Source organism: Gopherus evgoodei, chromosome 2, assembly GCF_007399415.2.
Source record: "Gopherus evgoodei ecotype Sinaloan lineage chromosome 2, rGopEvg1_v1.p, whole genome shotgun sequence".
Lineage (NCBI taxonomy): Eukaryota > Metazoa > Chordata > Testudines > Testudinidae > Gopherus > Gopherus evgoodei.
Window position 1 is genome coordinate 243,961,263 of NC_044323.1, and position 13,066 is coordinate 243,974,328.

At 49.4% G+C, this 13,066-nt stretch overlaps 1 protein-coding gene across 1 annotated transcript in view; it reads left to right on the forward strand.

Moving 5' to 3' along the window:
• The first annotated feature begins 11,165 nt into the window (after window positions 1–11,165).
• Window positions 11,166–13,066, forward strand: part of STMN2 (stathmin 2) — a 62,602-nt gene continuing 60,701 nt past the window's right edge. Inside the window, exon 1 of the mRNA XM_030553321.1 lies at window positions 11,166–11,424. Within this exon, the coding sequence (XP_030409181.1) occupies window positions 11,406–11,424 (19 nt within the window). The 5' untranslated portion in view covers window positions 11,166–11,405. The remainder of the gene's footprint in view (window positions 11,425–13,066) is intronic.

The window sequence follows — 13,066 nt, forward strand, 5'->3', positions numbered from 1 at the left end:
GGTTTCAGTGGCATCATCGCTTCACAAATTTATGACAGAAAACAAAATCAGAAAAAGAGTTTTGGTCAGATGCCTGTCAAAAGGGTGATGACCCAGTGAAGCAAATTTTAAACTCTCATAAGTCTTTTATGTGCTAACCAAATCCTTTTTACATTGGGTATTGGTATATTTAGTGCCCTGTATTTATGCAAACTAAAATGTTAATTGTCCTTCAATTGAACCTAATGGGTGAAGGAAAATTGAAATCAGTAATGGAATGTGTGTAACCTTTTAACCCTGCTTTTTACTCTGACTTTATTAATATAGTCCAAGTGTCAAGGGAAGAGACCCCTGTGACTAATGAAAAATATCTATACATGTATGTTATAAACAAAACTGGGTGATTGACAAGATCTTGCAGTCATCGTGGATAGTTCTCTGAAAACATCCGCTCAATGTGCAGTGGCTGTCAAAAGAGCTAACAGAATGTTAGGATACATTAGGAAATGGATAGATCAGGGGTCAGCAACCTTTCAGACATGGTGTGCCGAGTCTTCATTTATTCACTCTAATTTAGGGTTTTGCGTGCCAGTAATACATTTTAATGTTTTTAGCAGGTCTCTTTCTATAAGTCTGTAATATATAACTAAACTATTGTTGTATGTAAAGTAAAAAAGGTTTTAAAAATGTTTAAGAAGCTTCATTTAAGAGCCCCCCAGTCTGGTGGCCAGGACCTGGGCAATGTGAGTGACACTGAAAATCAGCTCGCGTGCCGCCTTTGGCACACGTGCTATAGGTTGCCTACCCCTGGAATAGATAATAAGACAGGAAAACATCATAATGCCACTATATAAATGCATGGTACACGCAAACCTAGAATATTGCATGCATTTCTGGTCACCCCATTTCAGAAAAGGTATTTTAGAATTGGAAAAGGCACGTAAAAGGGCATCAAAAATGATTAGGGGTATGGAACAAGTTCCATGTGATGAGAGATTCAAAAGACTGAGACTGTTCGGCTTAGAAAAGAGACAACCAAAGGGGACTATGATAGAGGTCTATAAAATCATGAATGGTGTGGAGTAAAACGTGGACTCTCTACTCAGACCCTATGCCACCAGCACTCCAATCTATCTCCGTGACACCACTGATTTCCTGCGAAAACTACAATGCCTTGGTGATCTTCCAGAAAACATCATCCTAGCCACCATGGATGTAGAGGCTCTCTACACAAACATTCCCCACACAGATGGAATACAAGCTTTCAGGAACAGTATCCCTGATGATGCCACAGCACAACTGGTTGCTCAGCTCTGTGCCTTTATCCTCACACACAACTATTTCAAATTTGATGACAATATATCAGTGCTCCAATACGTCTGTTAGTCTATAAGGTGCCACAGGACTTTTTGCTGCTGTTACAGTTCCAGACTAACATGGCTACCCCCCTGATACTGGAGTAAAAGTCTTATTTACCCCCTTCATATAACACAAGAACCAGGGTCACCCAATGACATTATTTCTTCACACAAGGCCAAAAGTACAGCTGAGTTCAAAAAAAGATTAGAAAAGTTCATGAAGGATAAGTTCATCAATGGTTATTAGCAACCCCACCTCTTGGGGCCCCTAAATCTCTGACTGCCCAAAGTTGGGACTTCATGACAAGGGATGGATCACCCAATAATTGCCCTGCCTTGTTCATTCCCTCTGAAGCATTTGGCACTGGCCACTGTCAGAAGACAGGATACTGGGCTAGATGGACCACTGGTCTGGCCCATTCCTATGTTCTTATACCCCTGAGTTCTAGTCTGCATTTTTCTGTAAAAGATGGCCTTTGATGTTCTACTGTCAGGCATAGGGACCACATGATGACAACATCTCAGCTGCACTCTCAATATAAAAATTTCAATGCCTTTGATGTTGCAGCACTCAAGGACCTCATTTTTGGAACCAAATATTGCCATTTAGTTTCCATTATCTGTCACAGACATCACAGATGGAATTGGTCCACAGTTTTATGTGGCATCGATAAGTAGATCATTTATTGCAGCCATAGAGCAGTGTGGTGATGACAACAGCATGGTAAACATCAATTTTTGTTTGCAATTTGAAACCCTGCTTGTTCCAGAGACAACATAGGTTTTCCAAAGGCATCGCTGGCTGTACCAATGCGCTTCATATTGTCATTGTTAATCATTGCATCTTGAGAAATGACACTGTCTATGTAGCAAATCTTGCCAACAATCTTGAGTGGTTTATTATCAATGGACACAAGTGGAGTAGTTGCAGTACTTCTTCTTTAGTCTTCTTTAGTCTTCACCTGCCTTCTTTAGTCTGCTCATTAAGCCAAAATGTTTTGCTGCATACTCAAAGCAGTCAGTGAATGTCCCTGAGGTTATGGGCCAATAAGGCACACTCATCAGCAATTTTCTAATAATTGTCTTCATAACTCTTGTCATCACATGCTGATGATGCAGCTTCAAGACACCTTCATCCATACAATGCTGCATACGACTGCCACAGTCAATGTCTCTGAATGCATCAATTAGAACAGCTACAACATGATGCTAAATAATGCTAGAGCAAGAACACAGCCTTGCTAGTGAGAGAAAAGGGAAGTGAGAAGCAGCCTTGGTCAAGGACACAAACCTGTGATAATTAATTAATAATGATTTTCTGAGATCAGGTAGACATAAAAACCATGAAGAGAGTGAATTATTGGTTGGGGTTGTCAAAGAGCATGGAAGTGTCCAAAGGTAAATGTAAGATGTTCTAAATGAGGCCTAACACATTTTCTACTAGTGATGCCTATTAGACTGTATAAAAGTATTCCAAAAGTACGTAGTGGGAGTCCCAGATCTGGAGTTATTTAAACTAGGTGAGGCAAAACTCTGAAGCATATACCATACGGAATCACCGAGCACTGGCAGAACAATGGATAGGATGCCCTAATATAAATCTTTTCCATTTCTTAGCACTTCTCTAGCACCAATATTCTTCAAAGTGCTGTGTAAATATTTATCCTCTCAACACTACCCAGAGGCACGATTATTATTATTGCAGCTGGGGAAACTGAAGAAAAAGGTTCAAAGACTTGACCAAGATCACAGAAGAACCAGGACCAGCGCTCTTCCTTCAGCCCATTCCTTGCCAACCATTTGGAGGTAATTAAGGGGATAAGATCAGTGCCCCGGCCTGCTGCTCCTGCGTCGTGAGGAAACAGGGCGACCTCACCAGCCGCTGCCCAGAAGCCCACTCCAGTCCCCAGGCTGATGGACCAGGGCCCCACCATCGGGACGGCACCTACCGCAGCGGAAAACATTGACCGACCCCCTGCCAGCAGCAGACCTGTCACATCTTCCCAGGTCGCCTGGAAACTCTCTGAGCTGAGCCATCTCAGTGCCTCCTCAACTCCCAACCAGCGTCACTCCGTCCCAAGAAGGACCAGTGCCCCACCGCGCGTGACCACCAGAGATCCTGCTTCCGGCAGAACCGACGCCGTCCCTCAGACCACCCTGCAAGCACCAATCACAAGAAGAGCCAACATGACCCCTCAGCCCACACTGCGAACCCCACCCACCAGGGGAGCGAGGACCACCCCCTAGACTGCTCTGCAAATTCCTACCATCAGAGGAGCCACCACCATGACCAGACCACAGCACCAGACCCCCATTGTCAGACGGACCGGCATGGCCTCAAAATACACCAGACTGGACCTTGCCGCCAGCAGGTCACGCGCTCATACAGCAATCCCCCAGACGACAGCCGCACACAGAAATCCAGACGACACCCCCACCCCCACCGACCCGAACCAGGTCCCACCAACAACCAGCAACGATGCCATCCCACCAGAGACTATGCCTCGGGAACCAACTGAAAGGGCCCCTAAGCCGCAAGAGGGACAACATATGGACCACGCAGCAAACTCACTGCCCACGCTGACCGAAGAACCTGAGGACCAGCAGCCGATAGTTAAACCAGCCACGTCTCGGCAGGCCGCCTGGATCAAGGAGCTTCAAGTGGCAGCCTCCTTTGAGGAATTCGACCCGCTCATAGACAGGCTCACCCATGAGCTGTCTGCGGAGATTGCCTCCAAGAGGACACAGAACCAGGAGACCACATGGCCCACCCTCAGACAGCCTGTCCCAAACCATGATGCCAACACCAGAGGAGCTGGAAGGAGGAACACCAGCCGCCACTATGACCCGGCAGTGGCCTCAAGGATCCAGAAGTTGTACCGAATGAACTGCCTCAAGGCCATAAGAGAAGTCCTTGACGGGCTCCTGTCCTACTGCACGATCCCTCCAGAGTGCCTCTACAACTACTTCCACGGAGTGTTCAACGGCATGCCCAAAAATGACGCGCAGTGCCCAGAGTGCCTCCGCCCCTACCCCATGTTACCAATGTAGGCGACCTGGAGGCCGACTTCACGCCTAAAGAGATAATGGCCAGACTCTCTAGAACCAAAAACACCACGCCTGGAAAAGACGGCATCCCCTATAGCCTCCTCAAGAAACATGACCCCAGCTGCCTCGTGCTCTCCAGCATCTTTAACTTCTGCAGGCAATTTGGCTGGTCTCCCACCTCCAGGAAGAAGGCCTTGAACATCCTGATCCACAAGAAGGGTGAATGAGATGACCCCAGTAACTGGAGACCCATCTCCCTCTGCTCTACAATGTACAAACTGTACGCCAGCTGCCTGGCAACTAGGATTACGGAATGGGCGACGACCGGGGGAGCCATCAACCCGGCCCAGAAGGGCTTCATGCCATCGGAGGGGTGCTACAAGCACAACTTCCTGCTCCAGATCGTCATCCAGACGACCAGGAGGGCGTGGAATCTGTGCTCGGTTGCGTGGCTTGACCTGACCTTCGGGTCCATCCCCCACCACCACATCTTCAACACACTCCAGGAGTTCGAGATAGCAGAGACCTTCCTTCACTTGATCCGGGAGCTCTATGAGGACTGTGGCACCACCATCTGCTCGATGGAAGGGGAGACCGCCGAGATACCGATCCACAGTGGCGTGAAGCAGGGCTGCCCCCTCAGTCCGATCGTCTTTAACCTTGCCATGGAGCGACTCCTGCGGGCAATCTCCGACAGCGCTGATGGCTTCGACCTGCATAGCGAGAGGGTGAACATCTTGGCCTACGCGGACGACTTGGTCCTGATCATGGATGACCCCGAGAGGCTCCAGAGCATGCTCGACACCATCGTGAGAGCCGTGGACTGGATGGGACTCCATTTTAATGCCAAGAAGTGCACGTCTCTCCACATCGACGGGAGCAAGAGGGACTCAGTGCTGACAACGGAGTTCCTTATCCAGGGCGAGTCCATCGTTCCCCTGGCAGAGGGGGGTGACGGGCCGACGGGCTTCTGCATCCAGCAGACCCCCGAGGACACCATCCGGGAGATTCTGCAGGATGCCGCCAAGATCCACGTATCCCTGCTGGAGCCGTGGCAAAAATCAACACCCTCAACACCTTCCTGATCCACCTCATTGCCTTCGTTCTGAGAGGATCTGCTGTGGCAAAGGTGCCCCTCAATAAGGCAGACAATACCATCCGGCAGCTGGTCAAGAAATGGCTGTCCCTGCCCCAGAAAGCCAACAACGAGCTCGTGTACATTGCGCACAAGCATGGTGACGCCAACGTCCCCTGCATGGGAGACCTGTGTGACATCTCGGTCATCACGCACACCTTCCGCCTCCTGACGTGCCCGGACGCCAAAGTGAAGAATGTTGCAACGACCACTCTGCGCACCACCACAGTGAAGCGAATCAGCAGAGCTCCCTCTGACCAAGAGGTAGCCCCCTTCCTGAGCAGCTCACTGGACGGCGAATTCGCCCGGGACAGGGGCGACATCGCCTTGCTGTGGTCCTGCGCCCGCAACGCCACGCGCCAACTAGGGAAGCGACTGGGCTGCCGCTGGGAGTGGAGCGAGGAACGGCAGGAGCTGGGAGTTCTGGTGCAGCAGATCGAGACTGACGGCAACACCATCGTCACCCCCAGAGCCAGAGGCATGCTGGAGAGGTCCCTGAAGGCTGCCGTCCATGCGCTTTACGTGGACACCCTGCAGAAAAAGCCAGACCAGGGTAAGGCCTCCGAGGTGACCAGCAAGTGGGACTCCAGCAACCACTTTCTCCCCACGAGTAGCTTCACCCAATTCACCAACTGGCGGTTTATACACTGCACCCAGCTGAATTGCGTCCCTCTCAATGGAGCCGTCCACTACGGGAACCGGGACAAGCGCTGCAGGAGATGCAGGTACGTCGCCGAGACCCTGCCCCACGTCCTGTGCAGCTGCAAGCCCCACGCCCTTGCCTGGCAGCTCCACCACAACGCCGTCCAGGACCGCCTAGCGAAGGCCATTGACCCAGCCCTGGGAGAGATCACCGTCAACTGCACCATCCCCGGCACCGACAGCCTGCTGCGCCCGGATATTGTCGTCACAGACGAGGATCGGAAAAAGATCATCCTCGTCGACGTGACAGTCTCGTTCAAGAATAGGACCCCAGCCTTCCGCACAGCCCGAGCCCACAAACTCGAAAAGTATGCTCCCCTGGCTGACACCCTGTGGACAAAGGGCTATGAGGTATACCCCGACACTGTGATCGTCGGGGCCCTGGGCGCCTGGGACCCCTGTAACGAACACGTACTGAGAACCTGCGAGGTAGGCCATCACTATGCGTGGCTCATACGACGTCTAATGGTCTCGGACACTATCTGGAGGTCCTGGGACATTTATACAGAGCACATCACCATCCATCGCCAAACCAAGAGTGAGCTGGCGTGACTTCGCGCACCCACAATGAGGAAGAGACCTGAAGACTTCCTCTGTCGGACGTTATCCCCTGAACCCTGAACCCACCAAACCGAACTGAACTCCACCATATGAGGGTCATTCTATCCTCATTACTCGGCCCACTTATTTATGATTACCTGTAATTCCTGTATGAGCGATGAACCCTCACTACTTGCTGACTGTACCTTGATTCATCCACCTTAACCCCCCCCCCCGGGGATACTGCAGACTGTATGTGTTATGCGCTATCCAATGTCAAAATACTAACATTCCCCTATACTCTGTATGGTACCTCCCCCCCGATGACTATTAACTGAATTTTCAATGCTCTGTATCATTTATTTTTAAACATTGTCTAATAAGATTTTAAATCTGTTCTTTTCCATTTAATATCTGATAGGGATAGCTCAGTGGTTCAAGTATTGGCCTGCTAAACCCAGGGTTGTGAGTTCAATCCTTGAGGGGGTCATTTGGGTATTGGTCCTGCTTTGAGCAGGTGGTTAGACTAGCTGACCTCCTGAGGTCCCTTCCAACCCTAATGATCTATGATTCTATATTAAATAATTAGAATGTGCATTCAGAAATCAAGATGCAGGCATAGTTTCAAACAGCACACACATATACTTCAACATCAAATAAGAGCTTTAGAAATCCACATCCTTTGGCCTACATATGAGAGAAACTTCCCCTGCCAGAGAAGGACAAGCTTGGTTTTGCTAGAAAAATCACATTTTCCTCTAAAATTCATGTTGCACTCACCAAATGATATATAGCGTGTCTGATCACTTGCTCCCCAGCAATAATTGTCTTGTCAAGTGCTGGACGTGTCATTGATTGTCAAGTAATTTCTTGGGCCAGTTTCTCGGCAAAGAAATCTCGCTAAGGTCCAGTGCCCCTCCCCCTGTCCTCTGGGGAGATCCAGCTTTTCTTCACATGCCTGACAGCACAATAAGGGGACCTGCTATTCTGCAACATGTATTGGCTCAGAAATAGAAAGGGGGGAGCTGCCTGAAAGGCAGCTGAGGTGAGAAAAACCTTCCCCGATTTGGCTCAGGTCTCCTCATCTATCCTTGCCAGGTGGAGGGGCGGGGAGCGGGGCGGCAGGGGCTGGCTCTGAGCTCTCTCTCTCTCCCCTGATGGTGGCCGGAGAAGAAAAGACACGAGCAGCCCCACCCTCGGACAGACGCAGGAGTGTCAGTGATTCTGCCCGTTCAGATAGCCTGTATAGCTAACCATCAGCTGCACGATTCAGAGACTCCTTTGCAAATCACACGGTGGGGGGGGTTGCTCTCTTCTGGGAGTGGCGCGGGGGGAAGCTTTGGGGTGGAGTGGACCAGGGACAGCAGACAGGGTCCTCCGGGTGTGTCAGTTGCAGCCTGGAGCCACTACGCGGCAGTGGGAGGGGGCTGCCTGGAAGGAGAAGCAGCTTCCAAACTGCACAGTAACAAGCCAGCGGCAATCGGAAGCTCGCTGCTGTCCTTGGCAGGAGGACTGTAAGAAAAAGCCTCCGCCCGAAACCCAGACACTGGCAGCTCCTCTTAGAAGCCATTAACCTTCCATTCTCCCCTTACAAACGAGAACTCCCCTCCCTCCTGCTCTGCTGGGTGACCCGGCTGCTCTGCTTTAAAAACAAAACACCTCTTCTGGGGGAGGGCAAGGCTATTGCAAAGCGGAAGCGGGGCTAGTTTTCCGACGCTGTGCAGAGAGCCCAGGGGGTGCCAGGTGCTGCATGCCATGGGCAGTTTATGAGAGTCAGGGTGCAGCAAAGAAATGCAGCCCCCAGCCCTTGCACGCCAGCTGAGCATTGGAGACAACTCCCCGGGCTCCCTGCTGCGGCCAGAGAGCTGAGAGCGGCTGGATGCCCTAGCTGGGGGGCGGGAGGCGGTTGCATTCTTATCCCAGCGGGCATGTGACCTAGGGGGTGCCTAGCTATTACTTATTATTATTATTATTTATTATAAAAATGGCAATAGGAAGAAGCAAATCCAGATTTATCCGGGCCCCGTATTCATCATCGGCTGCTCTGGGACTGTCTGCGCTGTGGTGACACCGGCCCTTTTGGGGCAGGAGCAGCTAACCAGTGTATGGATCTGCAGAGCGTCCTGCCTTTCCCCCCCCAACCCTCAGCCCCTTTGATGCAGCGGGTCGGAATTGCGCTGGTTCTAGTTGTGTCTGTAATGGGAGGGGGGATAGGAGAGGCTATTGCACAATCCTTTCGAGGCCTAGGGAAGTTTCAGCACCCAGGAGAGCTCCAGCCTTCTTCCTGAAATATTTTATAGCAGTTGCTCTCTGTTTTGTGAATAATTGTTCTCAGACAATTGCAGCGGTTTATCTAGGAAACAGCTCGTTGGTGGCCCAGATGAAGGCCTAGAAGAATACAAAATAAGCCCTTATAGACTAGAACTACACATTGCTGGATTAGTACTGCGGGGGGCGGGGGAAACCTGCCCTGGGGGAAGTTAAAGTGGGAGTCTCTGGCTTTCCGGCTAGGTCCCTCCATGAAGTTCCAGCACCTTTCCCTACTCCAGGCTGAGAAGCAGCAACCGCGAACAAACCCATCCCTGTTCCTCCTCACCCCAGCAGCACCCCTAATTTCACTCACGACCCGCCCCTACCAAATCTTCCCACCTCCCAAACCCTCCACCCTGCCTTTTAAATTTCTCAACCCACCTCATCACGGAAAAGATGGCCCTCTGACCCAACCTTTGCACTCACAAAGGATGGTTGGCCGTGGGAGCCACTTTCCTACCGTGTGTGGTTGAGTAGTCCTGGATCGGGCACTCTGGGAACTAAACTCCTCACCATATCCCAGCAAGCTACCTAATCTTCCCAACGTCAGTAGACTAATAGACTAAAGCTGTGCTGACAGCTCACCTCAAACAGCCCTGACGCTGCGATATGTCCACGCTGAAGAGTTTATATACAACCCACACCCTTCAGCCTGTATTTCTCCGCCTGTAGGAGGGTTCTTCTCCTCCACCCTACTTCCAGTCTTCTGCTCTCATTAACAAAAAAATAACCACCCTGCAGATTGAAACTGACAAACACAAGGACAAGAGGAAAAGTGGCCACAGCCTCACCTTATCCTCTGGGCCTCGTTCCCGGATGCTGCATTTCTTAGCATAATCAACCGCACTGGATAAATGACACTGAACTATTGTCCAACACAAGAACACCACTAAGCTGTGGCAAATGTGATAGTGAATTGTACATCTGGAGGAAGGAGAAGAGGACTGTTGGCTCAAGCACGTTCTGGAAGCCTATCATCGCAAGAGAGAGAGAGAGAGAGAGAGAGAGATCTTGGAATGGCCCCATGGTCCTTCCACCCCTAAATTCATTACCCCAACTAGAAATTTTCCAGATCCCTACATCTATGTGTGCCAGTGCTGTAATACTTACCTCTGTTATTTTCTTATGCTGGGTATTGCTGAGGATACATAAATGCAGAAAGGATGATGGGACAACCTATCCGCCACTTAACCCCATACCAGGCTTTATACACTGCCTACACCTGGACAGTGACTTTCTCCCAACTAGAACATATGTTAGGGTTACACCGTATTTCCATCCATAGCTTCAGATCACTACCCAGATTTCTCTGAAATTGTTTCCAGACACATCACTGGCTTTCCCCTGAATATAATGAAGGAAAACGTTTTGCCCCCTCGATTATTTCTTTTGCTCCCTCTCCTTTGCCCACAAAACAGATTTTTCTTCATCATGCTCCAAAACTGATAAATACCTTATAATTTCTCAAGCCCCCGGCAATCCTCTTTCAGGTGATGTCTTTGAGCACTCACTCATATTCCACATTCTTTTACCAAGGAGATTTCCGTTGTTGTTTTGATGGTACATCAAAGAGGTGGCTAGTGTGATAATGAAATAATACCACCAATTTGCACATGGAGACTGCTTTGCATTTTCTAGAGCACTTTGTAAACATTAATTAGTATCCCTGCCATCCTGTAGGTTTTACCACTGAATGCATAATTGATGGATGAGTCTGGGAAACATAAAATAAATACTGAAAAGCAAGAACTTGCAGTATAAGCATGTGTGTGTTGCAACAGCCAATATACAGTAATGCAGTGTGCAGAGGTAAAATGCTGTAAACTACTGTTATTGCTGAAACTGCTCCAAAAACCCCTGAATTATTTCCCCCTTTGTCATATCGGTGTTAAATTGTGTTAAAAATGCATGTGTGCATATTTTCCAGGTAGCAACAGGAGAGCTTTCAACCCCAATAGGCTTTTCATGTAAGACATAAAACATTTGACATGGACTGTACTATTAAAACTAAAAAGAGGGGGGGAGAGACACTCAAGGACGGATTTCCATTTCAAACTCCATTCTAGCACTTTGTACTCCAGCACCATTGGTGGATCAACATTTAATGCTTGGAGATTCTAGCTCCGCAGGAGTCATGTCAGGGGACCTCTAGAGCCAATCTGCTTGGGTAGAGGAGTGATAATTATTCATAGGCTCCTGCCTCTTGCTCCTTCTCTTGCACAGCCCCACGCTGCTGACTCAGTGCCTTATTCAGTCTTCTCTCTCCCTCTCCACTGCTGTAGCTGGACCCCTTTGCCTTCACAGCCTCTGAGAATCTGCACATCCATCCCACCATGGCTAAAACAGCAATGGGTAAGAAATCGCATCTCTTTTTCTTCAGCCAATGCAACGGCCACTATATCATAGGACCACCGGCTGTCCTGGGTGCTGCCCTAAGAGGCCTTAATGTTTAGAAAAAGCCAAGACAATGTTAAATCTTTTTTTTTTTTTTTTAAATCAAAAAGCAGGGAGGAGGGTTGGGAGCCCGGGGCTCTTTGGAAATCTTAGCCTAAGATCTGATGGCAGATTGCTCTTGGGTGATTAAGGCAAATAAGTTGCACACTCATTTCAAGGAGATTTATTTGGTTTTAAAGAGAGTTTTTTTGTGAGTGGCACCAAAAAAGTGCCCTTACCTATTCTGAAATGTGTTATGTGTGTGGTTTTATAAAGCCCCTTATCGCCAGGTCTCAAGATATTGCTCGCTCTTCATTTCAGCTATTTCTTGGAGATGATGTGTTGAAAGCAAAACACTTGCACAGTGAAACTGATCAGTTTCGTTGCTGAAAAGGAAAGACACCTTCATCTCCCCCAGCGACAGGCTTTAGAGAGAGACTTTTCTCTTTCGCTAATTCGATACATAACCCGATCGCCTTACAGAGAACAGGTCCGCCCTTTGTTTTAAGGAGGGATGGGGTGGGGTGGGGCTGGGGTGACATTGGGTTTCTTTGTGTAACGCTGTGCACCGCTGTTCCTGGGGAGAGGGCACCTGCAGCGTTTAGCGCCACAGGCTCCAGCAGCCCGGCACAATGCAGGCAGACAGACCCCACCCATACGGCTGCTGCAGCTGTCTCGTCCCAGGCACGCCCAGGGAGCCCTCGCCCAGTAACCTCCCCAGTCCCTTTAGACATTAAGAAGTGGGGAGGAGGGAGGGCTAGCAACGCAAAGGCTGTGTGCACAGCACCAGGAGAACAAACCCAAACGGCTTTTGAAAGAGCCACCTCGTTCTTGCTCTGCATGCAGCCTGGACTCTTGTACCCCTGCAGTCTGACTGCACACAGAAAAGTAGGTCATTGGCTAATAAAGGTATCCTCCTACCAGGATATTTTTTTCTAGATAACGCAGCAGCTTCTCTCCCCACCCCATGTCCTGTTTTGTCGGGAGTGACAGGCTTGTCTTTTTTACTTTGTCCCACTAGAGCGAACGCAAACTGTATGTGTGGACTCAGCAGCCCCGCCCCATCCATCCCCACTCACTCATTCTGGGTCTGGGTGTAGTTAACGTGCGTGGCTTTGCCTAATCTCTCATTCCCTTTGGTATCTGAGAAGCAAGAAGGCGAGATGTCCAATGACTGCCGAGGCTCGGAACCATGGTTGCCATTTTATTTAACCTTCTGGGGAATCGTCCCTGTCTGGGGCTAAAATTAAGAGGCACAAGCAAGACATCCTCCCCCGACTCCTTTTGTTTCACTGACTGCGGTTAACTGCTTTGTGGTGCAAATGGGTGGAAATAGAGGTTGCAGTGGAGGGTGTGGAAAGGAGCGAAATGCATTAGCCAGCAGACCAGTCTTTTAAAGGATCTCCAGATCATCAAATTCCTTTCTGCTTCCTTTGGAAAGGGGAAAAACGTGGATGATACCTTAGAAATCAAAGAGTTTCAAAATACTTCCCTATCAAACACCCCCTACCCCACGTTCACAACAGCCACCCAGAATAAGGAAAGCAAGGTTTAAACGCCT